Consider the following 23,585-nt stretch of genomic DNA (forward strand, 5'->3'; position numbering starts at 1 on the left):
AATTCTTGAATTTAATGACAATTGTCTTGTTTCCTGATAATAATGTATTGCAGATAAAACAAAAATACACAAAATATAGACTTTCTAGATGTAATATAGATAAAAATCATTTTGTAAGATATCATTCCTTAAGGCAATAGAATTGAATTAAAAAATCAAGATAGATTTTTCCCCCATCTCTCCTCATTTTCTGCATTAAGAAGGTACAATAGCTGAAATCTTCCCTAACTTAGGGATTTGCAAAATCACATACTGTTAAATTAGAAATTGTCACTATAATAACAAGTATAAATAATAATAAGGGGTGGCAAGGATGTGGAGAAATTTGAACCCTCATACACAGCTGGTGGAAATGTAAAATAGCACAGTCATTTTGGGAAAAGTCTGGAAGTTCCTCAAAACGTTAAACATAGAGTTATCATATGATACAGTAATTCCACTCCTAGGTATATACTCAAGAGAAATTAAAATATATGTCCACACAAAAACTTGTGCATAACTATTCATAGCAGCATTACTCATAATAGTAAAAAAGTAGGAACAGCCCAAATGTCCAGCAACTGATGAATGGATAAACAAAATGCTATTTCCATACAGTGGAATATTATTCAGCCATAAAAGGAAATGAAGTCATGATGTATGCTCCTCCATGAGTGAACTTTGAAAACATTATGTTCAGTGAGAGAAGCCAATCACAAAAGACCGTCTAATGTATACGACTCCATTTATATGAAATGTCCAGAATCGGTAAATCCATGGAGATAGAAAGCAGACTAGTGGTTGTCTGGGGTTGGGGAGGAATGGCAAGTGACTGCTAAAGGGATTTCTTTTTGGATGATAAAAGTATTTTAAAATTGGTTTTGGTGATGGTTGCATAATTCTGAATATACTAAAAACCACTGACTCATATACTTTAAGTGGGTGAATTTAATGGCATGTGTATTATATATCAGTAAAGCTGCTACCTTGAGAAAACAGAAACTGCCTTTTATATAACTCAGATATCTAGAGCAGTACAAATTTCAAAATTGATAACGAAAGGTTATTGTGTCAATGAGTCATAGACACCTTCAAAAAGTAATACTAGTTTGATGAAAGAAAATATTTTACCAGTATTTGAGAAGTGCTTACTTGATGGTGTTTCTCAGTTTTAGACAATTCCTCAATCTTCTTTTCCAATTTATATATATCCATAATGTTCTTAGCATTCTAATGTAAAATAAGATAGTATTCTTAGATTCAGACCAAAAAAATAAAAGGAAATCACAAAGTGTTTTTTAGGAAGTAGTATTTTCATCATTGACATTGTAATCCATTTTAAATTAAGGGACAAAACTTTAGACTTTGTCCAAAAATAACACAATTCTTTTAACGTGATCATCCAGGAATACTCCCAGCAATCCCTTCTTATTTTCCATTTCACCTCAAGCACTCACTCCCTAGTCACACCTTCAAAGTTGTCATTACCAGCAACTGGGATCCCTCCATTATCTTAATTGCAACATCTCACTCTTCAACCACCATTTCTTGTCTTTCCAGGTTACTTCTTTGTGCATCAGCAAACCTTCAATCCCCACTGGAGCCTACAATCCATTGATCCTACTACGTTCTCATTATCCTTCCACCTTCCCGTGAGCTCCATTCCCTCTCGACTCAGCTTAAATTCTTCCATGGTCAATCGTTACAATCTCTCTCTTCCACACCCCTCCAATTCCCTTGGCTCTCCCCTACTTCTTAGTATTTTCTTTTTTCTTTTTTCTTTTTGCGGTACGCGGGCCTCTCACTGTTGTGGCCTCTCCCGTTGCGGAGCACAGGCTCCGGACACGCAGGGTCAGCGGCCATGGCTCACGGGTCCAGCCGCTCCGCGGCATGTGGGATCCTCCCGGACCGGGGCACGAACCCGTGTCCCCTGCATCGGCAGGCGGGCTCTCAACCACTGCGCCACCAGGGAAGCCCGAACCTCCTAGTTTTTAACCTCTAGTTTTTAACCAAATAATTCACTTCACAGTTCTACTTTTCCTAACCACCCTAGTTTAAATTGCACTCCCCACAACTCTGTTTTCTGCTCTTCTTTTCTCTGTGGCACTAATCACCATCTAACATGCTAGTGTCACATGGGCTATTTTGTTTAAGTCTGTATCCTTAACACCTAGAATAGAGTCTATCTCCCGATGAATGTGTGTATAATAAACAAACGAATAAATGTAAGTGAATAATTACCCGAACCATCGTGCCATTACTCTTCACATTGCATCTGATTTTTACTTCCTAAAGGATTCTTAGTGACATCTATAAGCCTTTTCTAATGTAAATCAATAATTGTAATGCTGTCTCATGATGAAGGGTTCTAAGTCTCCTTCCTTCTATCTCAATTCTAAATTGGTATAGTACAATTCTTTGATGCTAGTCAATCATCTGAAATATGAGGACAAAAATATCTTACATTGGGAGCTTCACTGTAAAGCATTAGTTTCATGGAAACCTGGTCTTGTAGCTGTAGCATGTCTGAATCTAACACAGGGTTTCTTTCCAATCTTTAGTTGTTCCTTTCCTATCTACTATGAATTTTTTTAATGTCCACTTGGGCCATAAATTGGAAAACTCATCAGACTGTTCACCACAGCTTAATAAATACATCTAATAAACTTATATAAAATCCAAACAAAAAACCGTACATAATGATTAACTTTCAAAAGGTACCTATAGAGAATTTTCCTCCAAAATAGTAACTTTCTGGTAGCTTTGCTACCTGTTCTTTCAATGTTTTAATTCTGTTGCTTAAAAATATATATTGCATAGAAGTTTTCTTTTTTTTAGCGATTCTACTAGTATTTCCTAATATATATGAGGTATATTATGGTTAACCAAATGGCTTCACATGCATTATCTTAATCTTTAAAATAACTGTAGGGAATAGGTATTATTAATCCCTCAAAAGATAAATGGCTTTTCCAAGGTTAGACTGTCAGTGAATTTAAGATCTGGGTCTTAGACTCAAAGACCTTTTCCATCTAGTTTCATGGAATAATCATAGAAAATTATTAGATAATGTCTATACTTTCCTTCTTGATTTGTATATTTTTTAGATGAGTTAATTTCATTTCATCTTAACTCTGAATTTCTTACATCCATTTCTACCATGGATGATTACAAAGGTATAACATACTTCTGTCCAGACAGGAAAACCCTGTTTACTCTTCCTCACTTATCATTTGACAAAGCAACCTGGTATTTGGTCCACAGGAGCCTGAAATTCACATGATTTATATTTAACCCAGGGTCAGCACCCATGATTGCATGATTTCCATATGCTTATCTGTGCCCTTTTCACAATTTCAACATACCTCTTCTTGGAGAATCCGAATCTTAAGAATCAGAGCCCGGTTTTCTGCCTCCTGATTTATTAAGAGAAAAATAATTTAAAAGTATTTGAGAAGTTTATGAAAATACCAAATATTTACTTCCAGGGCTATCAACATTTTTTCTTTTTATCAACCTTAAATATGGCATTGACATATGACAAATAATCCTAGCCTAAAATATTCTCAATACGGGGTTAAGCCTTTGGCTTCAGTTTCTTGGGATCAGTGAAAAGTCACTCTTCTTGACTCAATCTAACTATGACAGGAAAGGAAAGATGAAAAACAAAAGAAAACAGCGTGGTATTTTTCCCTGCTACTTTACCGCCATCTGCTTATGACAGATAGTGTGAACTCATCTATTTAAACAGCACCTTGAAATCAAAGAGTACTAGCTTTCTATTTGAAGCTGTGGATATTCTCAGATTCAACATTACCAGAACATAGGAACATCAAAAATCATTTTATAATTAGGAGCCCTAAATTCAGAACCATCAGAAGAAAACATATTCCAGGACAGGATATACACCAAAATGTTAACAGTAAATCTTGTGGATAGGGTAGGGTAAAGATTTTGTGGGATTTTATTTTTAATTTGCTAATAAATATTTTCTTATTTTTATAGAGCGAACAGGTACTACCTTTATAACATAAAAATAAAAGGGAGGCCATCTCAGGCTAGGATGTCATTGGTACAAGAACGAAGGAACATACACACCACATAGCTGGAATCAGAAGACCTGAGTTCAGTTCTCACTCTACCATTTATTAGACAATGGACTTTGAATAATCAAAACATTTCTAAACTTTAGCTATAACTCTAGTAATTTTTTAAAATGAAGAATAGCAAAAAAAAAAAAAAAGAATATCAGCTTCTGTTTCTACCTCACAGAATCTCTGTGAGGACCAAGGAGAGGAAATATTAAAAATTCTTTTGAAATTGTAAAACATTGAATTGTAAAAGTGCAAAGGATTAGGACTGTATATCTAGGACTCTGCACTTTAGTAGCAGCTAACGTCTAGCCCCAGGAGGAAAGAGGACATTACTGCTTTACATGTACTAATTCATTTAATCCTCCCAGCCTTAAAGTAGGCAGTATTGCCATGTCCACTTTGCACAGGGGAACTCTGAGGCTTAAAGACGTTACGTGGTTTGCCTAAAGTTAGATAGCCCTCAGAGTCGGGACTTGGATGCCCACTGCCTGACACCCAAGGGTGGGCTCTTGATCATTGCTCTACATGGCTTCCACATAGAAGCTCCTCAGTGGTCCCAGAATGAGTCTTTGCTGTAATGCATTCACAGAGACTTGCAGTCACCTGACACTCAATGAGTCCAGTCCCCAAATTTGACTGTTGAGGCAAAAGCTAAGCTGAGTTGTGTAGGTTGTAGGAAATCATGAGTGAAAGACACAGGCCTGGAATCCAAGTCTTCTGATGACTTAGACCTAAAAATAAATTAGTCTGAATGACTTTCCGCTGACCCCCCACCATGGTTAGCAATGCGCAAATACTGATGGAAGGATTTTGAAGATTATTACTAAAGCTCTAGATAATAGTTTAACATTCCTAATAAAAAGAATTACTTCTCTGGTAGTTGAATTAAAGCTTAGTCTAAATAATGTTTTGCTCTAAAAATTACAAGCCTGTGCTTCTTTAGCATAAGGACTGATTAATGGAACTAATTACTAATCTGTACGTGCTGAGAAAATGGATTTAAAAAAAAAACTGAGAAAAAGGTGAAAGTTTGACAGAGAAAATTTTTTGGAAAATGTAAGTGGTTTCTAGTGTCAAATATTTATGAATTCTCCTATTAACTTCAGAAGGCATTCTAGATCTTCACAAATCATTGCAAATATGACTAATTTGTAAAGAATTTTAATCCTGGTTGAAAAGGAAAACACAGTTTTTTATCCTACCTGCCTTTATTTTTCTAAGGTGTTACCAATTCATTCATCAGTCTACTGATTTCTGATTTTTGTTTCCAAATAAACCCTCTTGGATTTTAGTTATATAAACTATTAATATAGGTCCATTTCAAAGTACTTGGATGACTTACTAATTGTTTGTTCTGGGCTACAATCATGGTCTTCTGCTCTTCTGAAGCGTTCATACTAATTTTCAGTTCCTCCAGTTCTTCTCTTAACAGATTTGTTCTTATAATAGCCTGGTGGGCACTGTGGGGTGGGGAGAGAAGGCAATGAGCAAAACCTCAAATATAACCGTCAAAGATACTAAGTAAAGCCACGGACTATTTTTAAACCCAAGTTGAAAACCACTGAAAACTCAAACCAGATGCCAACAACATTATTAAAAAAAAAAAAAAAAAAAAACTTACACAAGATCTTCCACAGTCCTTGGAAAAAGAAGGGATTTGGGTGGAGCATAGTGGGGGGAAAAGGATAGAAGGAAACAAACATATTCCTGAAGATAGAGATTTGGAGGCTCCCTTTGAAATCCATCACTGGCTGAATCACACGGTTCTTTCCTTCTACTAATAAGATGTAATAGTAGTTAATGCAATCCCACAAACAGTTATTGAATAATATCACGATCAGGGGCTGTACCTTGCAAGAGGACCCATGATGTTGGACAAAAGAGACATGGTGTAACCTTAGAGAGGTTACATACTAGTGAAGGAGATGACAACTAAACAAACAAGTAGTTACAGATAGTCTTTATATCATATATTTTATTTAAAAGGTTTACTGCAACATTGTTTACAATAACAAAACATTGGAAAGAAACTAAATGTCCAAAAAAGGAAAACCTATTAAATGTATTATGGTAATCTATATCATGGAATTACCTATTTGTACTCCCAAAAGATTATAAACTGTTTTCTGAGCAGGGTCTTGAAGAAGGTATAATTTTTTCCTTACTAAGAAATTACATTGATCATTCAATCAATACTTATTGAGCTCCGACTCCATGCCATTCATTCTAATAGGCATTGAATAAGGTAAAGATGAACCCAATCCTAAGAACTCTGCCCTCCTGGAACTTATAGTCTAGTAAGGTAAACAGACAATCATAATTGCTATTACAGTATAATAAGAACCAAGGCTGGAGTGAACCCAAGTTCTGTAGACACTATAAAAGGAAGACAGCTCAGATAATGAGAAGGAGGAAGGGGAGGGGGACAGAGGGGGACAGAGGGGACAGAACAGAAGCTCATTGAGGGACTGCAAGCAGTCCGATATTGCTGGAGCATAGAGGGGAAAACGGGAGGTAGAGACAAGGCATCAGAGGCCCCATCGTGAAGGGGTTTGCAAACCAGATGAAGGACTTCGGATTTTACCCTGAGTGCGAAAGGAATGCATTGAAGTGGTTACAGCAGGGGCATGATGTGGTCAGACTGGCAGTTAGGAGGAACCTGCCTGCTGGGGCGGCACAAGCTTTGGAAAAGGAGGGGAACCTAACCAGGAGGCTGCTGCAGTGACCCAGGTGAAAGGTGATGCTGACCTGAACTGAGTGGCAGCTATGGGAATGGAAGGAAGTAAATCTATCTGCGAGAGATAAAGTGGGTAAATTAACAGGACTTGCTATTTGATGTAGAAGTGAAGTCTGGGGAAGTAAAAGGAGGCAGAGATTTCTGGTTTGCAGGCAACTGGAAGGAAGGGACTGCTCTTCTATGGCAGACATTCTACTAAGTGCTGGGGCAACCAGGATAAATAAGACACGGTTCCTCCCATTAACGAGGACACATTAACACAGAAGGCAAACTATACCATGATGGGACAACAGCCAATATCAAAAATAGGCTGGGAGTGCCGACAGGAAACACGCTCTTCCTGAAGGATTGTGTGTGGGGGTGGGAACTGGGGGTGGGGGTAGAAAAGAGGAGGCTTAATTCTGTAGACACTGGCATTTCCGCTGTCCATCCAGATTCTCTAGCCTTTCTGTCCATCCTGCAAGTTACCCAATTCCCTTCAAGACATGTCTTCACTGCTTAACTTAACCAGAGTCAGCTTCTAGTGCTTGCAACCAAAAGCCCTGTCTGGCACATTCACCCAAAGCATACTTTGTTTGCTTTTTTAAAGAAACTTTGAATTATTATATTTCAAATAAATAATAAATAAGCCAATTATGGAATGGAGAGAGCTTGAGGTTAGCATATATATATTTTTTTTTTTTTTTTAATTTTTTTTTGCGGTATGCAGGCCTCTCACTGCTGTGGCCTCTCCCGTTGCAGAGCACGGGCTCCAGACGCGCAGGCTCAGCGGCCATGGCTCACGGACCCAGCTGCTCCGCGGCATGTGGGATCCTCCCGGACCAAGGCATGAACCCCTGTCCCCTGCATCGGCAGGCGGACTCTCAACCACTGCACCACCAGGGAAGCCAAAGGTTAGCATATATTTTTTTAATTTTATAGATTGGTTTGGAGGCTGGTCAAAAATTATGAGGGTAAGAGTTCATGGTCAGAATGCTTTACTGTCTTTTCAAGTTAACTTAGAACTTTTCTGTTCAGAACTTTAGACCTACAACATCTGTACACACATACTCTGTGAGAAGCATGTTGCTTGTTTCCTGATGCTCAAGCATCTCCCAGCAACCTATTGTACCAGCATCTGACACTTTATCCGGTATGTCTCCAAGGTCCGTTATCCCCTCCTATCTTAAGCTAAGATCATGAAATTCTTATCATCCTTCTAGGCTCCCGGTGCCCTGAGGGTACATTTTAAACATGACTCATCAATGTGTCTCTCATAATACTTAGCACGGGACTTTGCATAGAGTAAGAGTTCTACCGAACCACAGGCTGTTGGGATGGATTCACGCCTGATCCTTAGGCATACTGGTCTTACACAGAGATTGAACGACATAGAGAACATCATCGCTAGAAAAGAACTAACAAACCTTACAGGTGGGAAAGTAAAATAGTGCAGCTGCTTTGGAAAACAGTTTGGCAGCTCCTCACAACGCTAAGTATAGGTTACTACCCAGCAATTCCACTCCTAGGTATACACCCAAGAGAACTGAAAACGTATGTCCACATAAAAACTTGTACACAGATGTTCATAGCAGTACTATTCATAAGAGTCAAAAAGTGGAAATAAACCAAGGGTCCAAACTGAGGTATAGCCATACAATGGAATATTATTCAGCCATAAAAAGGAATGAAGCAGTGATATATGCTACGACATGGATAAGCTTTGGAAATGTGATGCTCAGTGAAAGAAGAGAGACACAAAGGTCACATACTGTATGATTCCATTTATAGGAAAATGCCCAGAACAGGCAAATCCAGAGAGATAGAAAGTAGATTAGTGGTTGCCAGATGCTGAGACGAGGGGGAAATGAAGAGTGACTGCTAATCAGTATGGGGTTTCTTTTTGGAGTGATGAAAATATTCTGGAATTAAATCATGGTGATGGCTGTACAACCTTATGAACATACTAAAAACCACTGAATTAATTGTATACCTTAAAAGGGTGAATTTTCTGCCATGTGAATTATATCTCAGTAAGAAACAGATTTATTTTTTTAAAAAAGGAAAAAGAACTGAAAGCTCCCAGCACACAGTAACCCCATCACGGCTCACCTTTTTATCTGAAGGCGCAATTCAGTACAGTCCTCTGATAACTGGCTGTTAGCGTCTTCTAAGCTTTCTAATGCCAATTTAAGCTTATTATTTTCCTCCTCCAATTTCTGCTTGTTGAAATGCAGGTCTGCTACACAGGTAATCAAATCAGGCACCTCTCTGCAGGTGAAAGAATGAATGAGAATAATCTTCAACATCTCTAATCCCCTCCTATCAAAGTAAGGCGAACGGTTAAGCCCAAACAGGCTTAAATATTCCTGTGAGATTTTCTACTCTGTCTTCATTCATCCTCATTAGTGTAGTTTATTTACACAGTATTTATTCAAGTACCTATTACAATAGCATCAAAGATTTTTCCAAAATTCCCAGATATTTAGCACCTGCCACTAGTGAAGTCGACTTCTACAGCTTTTATTTCCTTCTTTCCACTTTGCTCCCAACACCTGCCGCTGTCTACGCTGAAGAGTTCCTATTTCTGCCTGGGTTATGGAAAGTCCTGAAATAAACTGACACTGTACTCTTTCAGTCAGGAATCTTGGCAGGTTTGAATAGGCCTTTAACTAGGAAACAATTCCTAGAGTCTTATAATTGTAGCCTGAAGCTCACAATTTAGGACTCATCTTTCCTATAATTTTCTACAGCTTGTTAATGTTTGTGGGTGTCACTCTGGCCCCTGACATGGGATCATAAACCCTGCGAGAGTCAGGACTGTGTGTTTCATGGAGTCCCAGGCCTTCTCTTCCTCCTTGCCATATTTTCTTAGAGTTTAGCACAGATTGGCTACATGGGTCCTACTCCACCATTTTCGCATGGATAAACCTGAAGTGGCAAAGATAAAATGAGCAAGGACAGGTCCAGTGGTTAAGACTCTGTGCATCCCATACAGCGGGCGTGGGTTCGATCCCTGGTCTGGGAACTAAGATCCCACATGCCATGTGGTGTGTGGCAAAAAAATAATATTAAGGAAGGATAGAGTCACCTCCCCTTAATATCTAAAACTCACATTTAGCAGAAAACAGCTTTTCTCATTCATATCTAAAAGTATCTATTAAAGAAGTGCTTTAAAAGTAGTCCCCCAGGGCTTCCCTGGTGGCGCAGTGGTTGAGAGTCCGCCTGCCGATGCAGGGGACACGGGTTCGTGCCCCGGTCCGGGAAGATCCCATATGCTGTGGAGCGGCTGGGCCTGTCAGCCATGGTCGCTGAGCCTGCGTGTCCGGAGCCTGTGCTCCGCAACGGGAGAGGCCACAGCAGTGAGAGGCCCGCGTAACGCAAAAAAAATAAAAAATAAAAAAGTAATCCCCCAAAGAGCTTAAGGTCAATGTCATAATTGTACTTCAAATGGAATTTGTTTTCCATGGAAAACACATGAAGTCAAAGAAGGAGAAGTGTTTCATGAGTGAGAAAATGTTAATTCATGTCATACTAATCTTCCATAATTTGTGTTCCTAGTGAAACTACTTCTAATGCAATTGGGATAGAATAGGTAAAAGTTAAAAGTAAATTATGTTAGCCCTACCACACACACACACAAGAAGAGCTAAGTGACTTTATTGTAAATAAAATACATAAATCTACGAAATAAATAAGAAAACTTGAGGCACTTAAGAAAGCATTGTAAGTAAGAATGCTTACAAGACTCCTTTAAACATGTCTCCACCCAAAGCCTCAAAGCTCCGTGATACAGACTCTGTTATATCTGTGGTCATCTTAACTGAAACACATATAAGAGAGGTTTATGAAAAATCCATTTCTCCAAACCACAAGAAAGTGGCAGAACAATCCCAAAGACACACATTCATACTTGCTACACCTGATTTTCTGCTGTCCTGTTCCAAAGCAGAATTACCCGTTCTGCTGCTTGATCCATTATTCACTCCTTCCCTGTAACCAAAAAAACAAAACCAATGAGCTAGGATTCTTTGTCAAACCAAAGCTTAGCTAATTTTTCAGTTGTGTTCTGTACTTTCTTATTCAGGTCTTTCTTTCTGAATTTTAAAACCATCTATTCATTCAGCAACTACTTGGAACCCAACACCGTGCTTAAATATGGTCATAGAAAAGAAACATAAGGCGTACCTCCACCTTCCGTAAACTTTTAATCTAACGTGAAAAGAGAATGTGCGCACAGAAGTAGGTAGGTGTCGAGTACAGCAGCTGTGCTTAGGGGATGGGAGGTCTCAGTGGGTCAGGAAGTTGATGTAGTTTAAAGGGATAAGTGGACACTTGTAGAGGTAGCAAGACCTTGGGCCTTAAAGAATTGGGAAGGAAAAGACACGAACAACTAATACTTTGGGATACACTGATGGTGTTCTTTCCCATGAAAAATCAAGTTGAACCTAGACTAACTGTACCTTGGAACATTTCACACCTGAAATTTTGGGAACCCTCTTCACAGGCCTCTATCCAGGACACCAATGCTAGCTCTAACCCCCAAAATAAACATATTAAAATTTCAACCATTTCTTTTCCAAAAGTCTTTATACTATGATTTTAGTTTTATCACTTAATCTTTCTAAATGCCAAACCCTTGGATGACCTCTCTGGAGCAGCTACAAAAGCCACTAAATTTGTACTTCCATCCCGTTGCATTTCAATGTGAGATGTCTGTCAGAAGATGACTGAGCAGAGTAACTCAGACATCACTCTTACTATTCCTAGATCTACATCCATCACCATTTCTGAGTTTCTGTTCTGATATTTTGTATTTATATCTCCCATATTTTTTTCTTTTCCTTTCTACTTGTTATAAAAATAAGTTTTCTCTTCAGCCCTCACTCCACTTTATAAATGAATTATTGATATTTTTATTACACAATCAAACCTAAATATTTTAGTAAGAATAGAAAATTCATAAGAAAAGAGGACACAAACTTAAGGTCATCGTGCAGAGGTAATCATTTTGGAGTATATTCCTCCCAACTTTTCTGTGCATATTTTTATTTCTTGACAAATTAGGGATCGTACGACATATACAGATCTATGGCCGATAGTTTGAAATTAATACATATGAATGTTTCTCTTGTCAAATATTTATCTAATTATAATTTTGAGTGACTAATTAGGATTCTAGTGTATGGAAGTATTGTAAGTCATTTGTCCAAATATCTGCTTTTAAATATTTGCATTGCTTATATTTATCACTATCATAAACAACGTTCTGCATATAGAGAGTATATGATTGGTTATTTTTCCTGAAGTTACATTATTTGACCACATTACATATTTTTAAGGGTTTGATACACATTCCTAAATTGCCCGTGAAAAACTGTGCCAACTTACACTATTACCAACAAAGTAGGAGAGGGCCTATTTCTCCACCTGCCCTGATGACATGGGATGGAGTCATTCTTCTAAATCTTTGTTAACCTGATGGGCACAAATGATATGTTCTCTTTATTTGCATTTCTTTGATTACTAGTAAGATTAGATATTTTTATATATATTTATCTTGCCTTGACAATTAACTCGTGTATAACAAACAACATCTCAGTCACATTTTTTTTTTTTTTTTTGCGGTACGCCGGCCTCCCACCGCCGTGGCCTCTCCCGTCGCGGAGCACAGGCTCCAGACGCGCAGGCCCAGCAGCCACGGCCCGCGGGACCCTCCCGGACCGGGGCACGAACCCGCGCCCCCCGCACCGGCTGGCGGACCCCCAACCACTGCGCCACCAGGGAAGCCCGTCAGTCACATTCTTTAAGTCATTATATATTAGGAAACCATTGACCAAAACCGCCTGCCTTGGCCAGGCATGATGATAACCACTTGCATGAATTGTCTCACAACAGGAGGTCCCGATAGAGCACACAGTACTGGGCTTCCCTGGGGGCACAGCGGTTAAGAATCCCCCTGCCAATTCAGGGGACACAGGTTCGAGCCCTGATCCGGGAAGATCCCACGTGCCGCAGAGCAACTAAGCCCGTGCACCACAGCTACTGAGCCGGCGCTCTAGAGCCCATGCGCCACAACAAGAGAAGCCCCCTCAGCGAGAAGCCCACGCACCGCAACGAAGAGTAGCCCCTGCTCGCCGCAACTAGAGAAAGCCCGTATGCAGCAACGAAAAACCCAACACAGACAAAAAAAAAAAAAAAAAAAAAAAACCACCACACAGTGCTACCGCAGAAAACTAACCAGGAGAATGTGGGAGGAGCCAAAAAGAGGAAGGAAGAGACTCTATGTCCTGCCAACCTCCCAGAAACCCGCACGCTGGAACCCATCTTGGCAGAGGGATGCGCACGCCACCAGGGAGGATCCTGAGTCGGAATGATGGGTCAGAGACAACACGGAAACTAACCCCATTACCGCAAAACCCGAGACTGCGAGCCACGTGGCAGGGCAGTCCTCCTGGGTTCCCTTACCCTGCTGCTCTCCACCTGGGCACCGCTTCCCAATTAAGTCTCCTGCTTTGTCAGCACATGTGTCTCCTTGGACAATTCATTTCTGAGTGTTAGACAAGAGTCCACTCTCAGGCCCCGGAACGGGTCCCCCTTCCTGCAGCATATACATCCTAACCCCTCATGAAATCTAGCAAGTTTTGCCACCGTTTGGGCTTAAAGCGTTCTTTAAGAGAACCCCTAGTACATATCAGCTGGTAGCTGGAGATTGGTGGCTGAGTAAAAGCCAAAGGATTAGGCTTCCTGTGAAAGAAGATGATGCGTCTCCAGTATCCGCCCAGGGCACCTGATCTCATGGTACCATTCTCCTTCTCCTTTCTCGGCTTCACCATCCTTTCCTTTTCCTTTTAGCCTCCCTATATTCTAGGCTTCTAAATTACACTCACTGACTACATCTCCCCACTGACCTTAAAAGGGAGTTCATGCTGAATTTAGATTCATTTGGTGACTTGGTGGTCAGTACCAATAATTTGCTTGACTCCTATGCCAGAAGAACGTAATAATATGTGCTGCCCCTAATCACAATAAATGAATGTTATCATAATTAACGTAATAGGTTCTCAAAGTGTGCCCATCACCCCCCACCAACTCCCCCCATCAGTATCAGTGTCACCTGGAAACATGCTAGAAATGCAAATTATCAGGCTTAACCCCAGACCTACTCAATCATGGTGGAGATACCCAACAATCAGGTAGAATACCATTTAGGTGATTCCAGTGCACACTCAAATGTGAAAAGCACCAGATTACAGTATTTCCATCAGCGCAGAAAACAGTGATTAGCATTCATTGTAAGCAATTGTTAAAACAGAACCTGAAAACACATCCTGCTGGGACGATGATTACCATTTGTTTCTGCAGTGAGCTATCCATTCTCTCATGATGGCCTGGAAGGTTTCCAGATTCACATGCATGTCTCTCTTTTCAGGATCGAGCCTGTTCCACAGCTCCTCAAGGCTACCATCTTCAGAACCTTGACTAGTTGTTTGTCTCAGGTAATCTATTACTTTGGTAACTCTGACTGAGCCTTAGGAAGAAGAAAGCCAAGTTAGTTTTAAAAGGTGCGGAAAGATTATTTTTTAAAAATGAGGCACTTAACTCTTTTAGGTCCCTTGGGAACCTAAACGTGCCTTATAACCCTCGCAGTACTGCTGAGTTGGTATCACAGAGTAAAAAGAGCACTGGCCTTGGGTTGGAGTCTAACAGACTAGGGTCAAATCTTGGCTCTGAACTGTATCAGCTGTGTGGCTCTGGGAAAATTGCTCAATCTCTCTGAGCCTCAGTGTACTTGTCTGTGAGATGATGCTACTACACAGAGTTGTTGTGAGATCTAAATAAGAACGATATATGTATTCAATAGTGACTTGTGGGAAGTGATCAAAATGCCACTTTATTTTTGTCTCCCATTCTTTTCTTAAAAAACATTCGGATGAAATTTCAGCCTCCAGTAAGTGGTCTGACTTTTATTTGGGGGGAGGGGTAGAAAAGTCATTCTCAGACACAGTCAGTCCTACTATCACATTCAGAAATTAAAGTCAAACAGACTATGTTAGTTATTAACACACCAATCTTCCTTAAGCATAAGACACGTCTTTTAACTAAGTCCTGACTTAGGCTAGCTGCTTGAAGGGGAGAAGGAAAAGGAAGTAGAAGGTTGATAGGGTAGATGCAGAAGTGAAGATTCTTCCCCCAGAAGGTAAGCAGAGACCCTGATATATATATAGAATAAGTCCAGTATATAATTAGAAGGAGGGGAGAGTTGTAAAGGAGACTGAACAACTTTAAAGAGAGTATTAATTTAATGGAAAATGTCATTTGGCTGTGACAGGAAGAAATGGAAATAAAATTATTAATAATTATTTAGAGAGATGATTTCTATTCCTGTTTGCAGTAGAGTTGGAGAGTCAAAAAGAATACCTATATCTCATTTTCCACCACGAAAACTCTGGAACCTCAAAACTCGAAAGTTCTTCTGTATGGTTTTGCAATGTGTCAACGGGGCCATGAAGTGCCCAGATATTTGATCAAACGTTATTCTGGTTGCATCTGTCAGGGTGTTTTTGAATGAGATTAACATTTAAACTGGTAAACTAAGTAACACAGACTGCCCTCCCTAATGTGTGTGGGCCTGGTTAGAACAAAAAGGTAGACCCTTCCCCAAGTGAGAGTCATGCCTTCCTGCATGACTGCCTTTGAACCCGGACTTGTCTTTTTTCCTGACTTTGGACTCAAACAAAAACATCAGCTCCTTCTCAGTTTTCAGCCTGTCGACCTTTGGACGGGTTCCCTCCTGGTTCTCAGGTCTTTGGACGCTGACTGGGACTAAACCATCATCAGCTCTCCAGGATTTCAGCTTGCTCACTCACCCTGCAGATCTTAGAACTTGTCTGCTTCCATAATCATGTGAGTCAATTCTTTACAATAAATCTCTTTATGTACATTACACACGCACACACACGCACACGCACACACACGCACACACATACACACACACCCATTGGTTCTGTTTCTAACACATCTCCCATCTCCCTTCAGTGGAGCTTCCTTATTTTCTTCAGGGAAATAGTTCCTTAAATTCTGTCCAAACAGAGAGGCTTTGGGGCAATAAATAAGTCCCATTCATCCTACCAATATAATTAAGAGTATAGGCAGGGCTTCCCCGGTTGCGCAGTGGTTGGGAGTCCACCTGCCAATGCAAGGGACGTGAGTTCGGGCCCCGGTCCGGGAAGATCCCACATGCCGCGGAGCGGCTGGGCCCATGAGCCGTGGCCACTGAGCCTGCGCGTCTGGAGCCTGTGCTCCGCAACGGGAGAGGCCACAACAGTGAGAGGCCCGCGTACCGCAAAAAAAAAAAAGAGTATAGGCAAATGTTTTGCTATGAGAATGTTCATTATGGATCATTATGGTGCTGTTTATAATAGAGAAAAAATATCCAATTGAGACATATTGTTTAAATATATTATGTTACATCCCCCAAAAGTACAGTATATAAAGCAAATTTGTTGACCCAGACAAGTACTCAAAATTATTAAGTGAGCAAAAGCAGATTATAAAGCAAGTCTGGGAACATTCCCGTACATACTTAGGGAACTTGTTGTATATAGCTTAAGGAGAAAGAATGACCAAAAACAAGCCTTAAACCATTGTGGTGGTGAGGTGGACAGAGTCCAGGGTGCCCCTTTATGATCCCTGCTTTCTAATGTTTACACCCCTGTGTAGTCTCCTCCCTTGAGTGTGGGCATGACCTGGGACTTGCCTCTAACCCGTAGAATATGGCAAAGGAGACAGGATTACATGTATCTAATTGCATGATTAAGTTACATAAGATCACAGTGCCTATCTTGCTGGAGTCATTCCCTTGCTGGCTTTGAAGAGGCAAACTGCCATATTATGGACTACCTATGTTTAGAGATCCAACTAGTAAGAAACTGTCCAGCTGACAGCAGCAAACCTCTGAAGCCCTCAGTATTACAACTGCAAGAAACTAAATCCTGCCACCTAAAGCAGGTCATTCCCCAGTCGAGCCACAGATGAGACAGCTGCCCTGGCCAACATCTTGACTGCAGCCTTGTGAGTGAGTTCCTTAACAGAGGACCCGTGTAAACCATGTGTGAATTCCCAATTCACAGAAATTGTGAGGTAGTAAATGTGTGTGTGGTTTCAAGCCGCCAAGTGTGTCGTAATTCAGCAACAGGAAACAACATAAGTAGTTTGGGTACTGCTCATCTGAAACCATTGTGTATGTATTGTAGAAGAAAGCAAAGGAACATTTGCTTTCTGGTGTCATTGAGACCAAGATTTTCTGTGGTTGAAAAAGGGCATACAGATGAGTAAAAGGGCATATGAGATGAGTAAAAATGCTGTAGTCCTGAATTTGCTTTAGAAGGAAGACTATGAACTCATGATGCAATATATCTTCAAAAATTTTTAAGTACTTCTTAGGTCTGCCCACTGAAAATGCCTAGAAACAACCACCATCCCCTGCCCCCAGATTGTGGTCTCTATATATTATTTCCCATTAAAAGGAACCATGGATCCTTGAAGAAATAACTGATTCCAAGGTTGGGGCAGGAAATGTATGAGATAAGTCTAAAGACTTTTATAATACTAGGGAAAACAAGGAAGCTACTAAAAAGCATGGGGACGTCTCAAAAGTATTAGTACCTGGGACACCTGGTTGCTCCAGGAAGTAATGAGATGCTCAAAGAAAGATGGGGACAATGCAAACAGACATAGGAGCCAGCTTAAAGAATATCTTGCCAGCCAACTCTGGGACAATTTGAGCATCAAAATAAATAATGATAGTAACAGATTATATATATTGAATTAAGAAGAATCCAGAAATTCATAGTGATATTAATTCATTTAGTTAGAGAAATGGTAAAACCCTGATGATAGATTGACAAGTAAAAAATATAGAAAGAATATTGGAAATTGAACATTTTCTATTTGGCAACCACCATGGTAAGAATTGATTTAGGCAAGAAATATCAAATGATGCTATGTTTCTGATCACCGATTCCAATGTGTAGGGTTCTTCCCCCTCCCCCCTACCCCACCCCACAACATACACACATACAAGCAATTCTCAAGACACTGGGTGTTCTACAGTTCAACCCAATTCTGACACTACCTATGTGGTGATAGTGTCAGAGCCACAGGTTAATGGCGCAGTCTTACAAAACTGACCCCACCCCCTGTAGACACCAATTCAAGGCCGGGTTGTCACCTGTACTTCTGATGGACCAGCTATAGATTGGAGGTTCCCATGACTCCTCTTTGTGTTCCATTAATTTGCTAGAGCAACTCAAAGAAATTTTTTACTTACTATATCACCAGTTTATTATACAAGGATATAACTCAGGAACCGCCAGATGGAAGAGATGTACAGGGCAAGGTATGGGGAAAGGGCCTGGAGCTTCCGCACTCTGCCACACTTTTCAAATGCCACACTTTCCCAATCTCCACGTGGAAGCTTTCCAAACCTCTCCTTTTGGGTTTTTATGGTGGCTTCGTTACACAGGCATGATTGATTAGATCATTGGCCATTGGTGATAAAACTCAATCTCCATCCCCTCTCCCCTCCCTGGAGGTCTGGGGAGTGGGACTGAAAGTTCCAACCACCTAATCACATGACTGGCTCCACTGGCAACTAGCCCTCGTCCTACGGTGGGGTCCAAAAGTTATTTCATTAACATAAAAAAGGCACCTTTATTGCTCTCATCACTTAGGAAATTCTAATGGTTTTAGGAGCTCTGTGCCACAAATGGGACAAAGACCAAATATATACTACTTATAATAAATCATAATATCACAGATACTAAAACTAGTGAGTGTTTGATGACGAACAGAATGTTTACATAGATTCAAAGTATCTTCCCATATTTATTAATTACTGATGAAATAAAAATTCATATTCTAAGGCAAGTCAAGGAAAATTTAAACATAAAATATTTTCTCTGCTCTTTTGCCTCCTCTCTCCCCTCTACTGTGCACTGTGTATCTACATTATGCATCCCAAACATCCCCATCAGCAGAAATACCTGCTCAACCAAAAACAGCAACATTCTCTGAGCATCAGCAAGACAAATCCTTAGGACCTAACCTTCCTTCTTAATCCTGTAAGGAGCCACGATGACCCACGAACCACTACTCGCTTTGCATGCTTAGACCTGGATTGTGTAGACTGTCAGTAATATGTCGTTGAACGTACAGCCCTCTGTCTCAAAATGTGCTTTGACCTTTAACAGGCAGAACAGTTCTCAGAGCTTTCGGAAAGGCTGTTCCTGAGTTATAATCCTCAACTTGCCTCGAATAAAATTTTCCCTTTCTTTCTTAGATCGACTGAGTGATTTTTTACAGCCATTATAAAGGAAAAATAGTAACTTTACAATAGGGGTATTTGGCAAACTCTACACTAATCAAGTGATCAAAGTTAAAAATCCTGAAATATTGTACGGAGAAGAACATAACATCACTTCCGTAGTGTGCCTGCAAAAATGTAGAACCTGAATAATCAAGAGGAAATATCATGGACTTCCCTGGTGGCGCAGTGGTTGAGAGTCCGCCTGCCGATGCAGGGGACGCGGGTTCGTGCCCCGGTCCGGGAAGATCCCACATGCCGCGGAGCAGCTGGGCCCGTGAGCCACGGCCGCTGAGCCTGCGCGTCCGGAGCCTGTGCTCCGCAACGGGAGAGGCCGCAGCAGTGAGAGACCCGCGTACTGCAAAAAAACCCCAAAAAACAAAAAAAAAAAAAAAAAAAGAGGAAATATCAGATGTTCTACAAAGTAACTGGCATATACTCTTCAAAAATTTCAAGGTCATAAAAGACAAGGAATCGAGGAGCTCCTCCAGATTTAAGGAGACTAAAGAGATGTGACAACTGAATTCGATCCTGGACATGGAAACAAAAAATCTATAAAGAATATTATTGGGGAAATTGACAAAATTTGAATATAGACTTTTAAATTAGATAATAATATTGTATCAAGGTTAAATATCCTAATTTTGACAATCATTCTGTGGTCATGCATGCAAATGTCCTTTGTAGGAAATACACACTGATGTACTTAGGGGTAAAAAGGCACAGTATCTGCAATTTACTCTCAATCAGAAGCACAATCAAGCTTTTATCCTGCCCTTCCTTTGGGAAACAAGACTCAGCCACGGCCAAATAGTTGCTAGGCAGGGTAGAGTTTCCTTTTATAGATATTCCAGCTGATAAAATAGGAAGGAATAATAGACTATCACCTTTCACAACACCTAATGAAAGAATAAATCTAGGCCTTCATCCTCAAATAGTTTTGTCTTCCGATAAAAATATATACACCGTCTATGCGGAATCTTGCCAAAAGGAGATACAAAACTTTTATCTGATCAAACCTCTAAATGTAGGGGACAAAGAAACAGGTTGTGTTTCTAAGACCACACAATCACCAAAATTCAGACTGGGGGAAACTATGAGATAAAAGAACCAGTTTCATTAACAAATAACTTAAAATACAAAAAAGAGAGAATAGGAAGGGAACATAGAGATAAGCTAGACGGCCAATAACAATGAACAAACTTTTCTTGGATATTGATTGGAACAATTAAACTGTTTAAGAAAAAATAAATTTCTCACACAAATGAGAAAACAAATGCTGATAAGATTTTTTTTTTTTTTTTACGTGGGCCTCTTACTGTTGTGGCCTCTCCCGTTGCGGAGCACAGGCTCCGGACGTGCAGGCTCAGCGGCCATGGCTCACGGGCCCAGCCACTCGGCGGCATGTGGGATCTTCCCGGACCGGGGCACGAACCCGCGTCCCCTGCATCGGCAGGCAGACTCTCAACCACTGCGCCACCAGGGAAGCCCCTGATAAGATATTTGATATTAAGAAAGTATGTCACCTTTTTAGTCATAAAAATGACATTGTATAGTTGTGTCTGAAATCAGGCTTTATCTTTTGAACGTACTGAAATATACAGGTGAAATAATATGTACAGGTGAAACGTACAGGTGAAATAATATGATGTAAATAATATGTGAAATAATATGTGAAATAATATGTGAAATAATAATATGTGAATAATAATATGTGAAATAATATGTGAAATAATATGTGAAATAATATGATGTCATGGATTTGTCTCCAACTAATCCAGAGTGGAGGAGAGGAAAGTGGGTGGGGCTAGAAATGAGACATCATTATTTACGACACTATTTACATTATAAGGGTTATACCTCTTTACTCCTGTATATGTTTGTAATGTTCTATAATAAAAAAGTTTTCATCCAAATAAAACAAAACCATATTGACCAAGGAATTTGTGGAAGGTTATACAACAAATCATTAACAATGCTTACTCAGGGAAACAGGATTACTGATGAGTTTTTTCCCTTCTTTTCTATAAATTATTAATTTTATTACAGTGATCACAAGCCATTTACATGCTAAAAATTACTTGCGGAAATTTTAAAAAGAACACATCTCTAAGAAAAACAGAACTGAAAATCTAAAATTAACTCAAAAATTTGAGCTAAATTTGTGTAGCAGTTTTATACGTATGAAGTATATATTTCTTGTGAGGCAACAACTATGAGAGGTAAGTAGTTCCAGTCAATGATTGCAGCTGGTGAATCAGTTGATAAGCTCAATAAAATCATTCAAGACACTGGTAAAATATGCAAAACAGGTACAAAGAAATTAACCAACATCTAGACGGCCACCCTTCCTCCCAAATTAGGTTGTACCCACCACGTGTGTAGACACAGATGCACAGAGCACCACACATAAGCCATTTCCCTTTCTCTTGCAATAGAAAGTACAATGACGTGATGAGTACCACCGAACATTGGAGCAGATAATTTTCGACTGACCTCTGCATTTGGTGTCACATGCATTAAAAATACTTGTAAGCAACTCCTCTTCACAGGTCCTGTTATTGCTATAGGTTACATCTTCCTTGCCATCATCAGTTCCTTGTTTCCACCCTAGTAGAAGAAAAAGTTTGCATATCCAGATGCTTTTCTGTGCTAATATGCTTAATTGCTAAATTTTTTTGTTTTAATTTTAACAAGAAAACATATTTAAATAAAGAGTAGTCCACAATACTGGTTACTGAACTTGAATAGATCAAGCAGAAAAAGTGGTCTTGAAGGGTCTCTGATTATTCATTTTCCTTTCCTTATAAGTTTTATAAAGGTAGAATAAAAGAAGAGATGACGAAGAGGGAAATGAGCTTTACTGCCCTGTAATGTTAGAAGCACTCTGTGAAAAAGCAAATAGTGTAGCACAAATAGAAATATTTTAAGAAAAAATAGAGGGAACGTAAAGATTAGCTCTACAGAAAATGTGCCATTTTACATTGTTTTGTTTTTCAGGGCCTATCACAGATGGGACTCTGTAAGCAATCCTCTAAATAGAATTCCAAAATTTCATTGAAATTGGCCTCCAAAATTTACATTCTCCCCTGGTCTACTTTATTGGCTCTACATTTTCTTACATGTTTTACTCTCACAAACACAAAAAATGCTAAAATGGTAGTTTTCAGCAAGGCATGTTGGAACTATATGAACTTTAGCTCCCCTGTATCTATGGCTTCCCATCATGCCATTCTAATTTGCCCAGGAGAAAGTTTGTTTTCAGGTCAGCAGAGGAATGCCAATGATTATGATTGTAAATACAATCTAGAATTTCTATCAGGTTTATAATTGAAAGCATAGAAAATACTTATATTTCACATCTAAGAGTTTTTTAAGAGAGGAAAACACAATTTTAAGGGAAAGATGGACGCCTCCCTCCAAGTTTCGATAATGTACACTGGTATTTCATTTTAGTTCAGGTATTCTCATAGGGATATGCTCAAGGCTTTATCAGAAGAACAAATATTAGAAGATGAATATTTACCCTCTTCATTCAGAGATAATTTTTTCACCACTGAATCCTGAGGAGTAAAAAATTCAGAGCTCTGATTAGAGGTGGAATCAAAGTCAAGGGTTAAGGCACTGAAATCATTTTCACTACAACAGTTTTTCAAATCCTTGTTAGAGAAGAGTTCCCTTTTTCTGGTCTGTGGTATCAAAGATGTGTAAGTCTGGGAGCTCTGTGATCTAGGCCTTGAGATGTTTTCCGAGCTTGTGAGGATAAGAGAATATGTGGCATACTCAGGAGGGCTGAGATGAGAGATGGATGGGGTTCTTGGAGATGCTCGTTGAGGATGTGAAGTAAAGGCACCAACTTTCTCAGGGCTTGAGGAGCGAGGGTCGGGCAGAGGAATGGCAGCAGTCATCATTTTCTTCAGTACCTCTTCAAAGTCTTTCTTGGGGTTAGTCTGTGGACTGTCAAACCTGCTAGATTGGTATCTGATAATCTGTCGGATGGGACTTGTACTCTCTTCTCTCTTTTGGATGGCTTGGATTTTTCTACAGATGCTTTGCACCGGGTTATGCCGCTTCTCAGCTGCTTTCTTGACAGAGGCCATTGTTGACTTTCCTCCAATGAGACAGAGGAAGTGGCTAAAGTACCGGCAAAAGTAGACATGTTTTTCAAAGTTAGCATTGTCCTAACAACAATGTAGCAATAGCTAGTTATTCCCAAACCGACTTTGGCGGGATCAAGATGTCTTTAAACAACTATCTTTAAACAATTGCTTTTTTATATTTAAGTATAGTTGATTTACAATGGTGTGTTAGTTTCAGGTGTACGGCAGAGTGATTCAGTGATACATTATATTCTTTTTCAGATTCTCTTCCATTATAGGTTATTACAAAATATTGAATATAGTTCCCTGTGCTATACAGTAAGTCCTTG

The 23,585-nt window shown here is 39.7% G+C and overlaps 1 protein-coding gene across 1 annotated transcript in view; it reads right to left on the reverse strand.

Annotated features, from left to right (window-relative positions):
• Positions 1 to 23,256, reverse strand: part of IRAG2 (inositol 1,4,5-triphosphate receptor associated 2) — a 92,302-nt gene extending 69,046 nt beyond the window's left edge. Inside the window, exons 1-9 of the mRNA XM_004310955.4 lie at positions 22,683 to 23,256; positions 21,653 to 21,766; positions 14,140 to 14,320; positions 10,703 to 10,782; positions 10,534 to 10,612; positions 8,902 to 9,060; positions 5,416 to 5,533; positions 3,345 to 3,395; positions 1,132 to 1,209 (exon numbers count right to left, since the gene is read on the reverse strand). Coding sequence (XP_004311003.4) covers positions 1,132 to 1,209; positions 3,345 to 3,395; positions 5,416 to 5,533; positions 8,902 to 9,060; positions 10,534 to 10,612; positions 10,703 to 10,782; positions 14,140 to 14,320; positions 21,653 to 21,766; positions 22,683 to 23,256 — 1,434 coding nt within the window. The remainder of the gene's footprint in view (positions 1 to 1,131; positions 1,210 to 3,344; positions 3,396 to 5,415; positions 5,534 to 8,901; positions 9,061 to 10,533; positions 10,613 to 10,702; positions 10,783 to 14,139; positions 14,321 to 21,652; positions 21,767 to 22,682) is intronic.
• Between the last annotated feature and the right edge of the window lie 329 nt (positions 23,257 to 23,585).

Source organism: Tursiops truncatus, chromosome 11, assembly GCF_011762595.2.
Source record: "Tursiops truncatus isolate mTurTru1 chromosome 11, mTurTru1.mat.Y, whole genome shotgun sequence".
NCBI lineage: Eukaryota > Metazoa > Chordata > Mammalia > Artiodactyla > Delphinidae > Tursiops > Tursiops truncatus.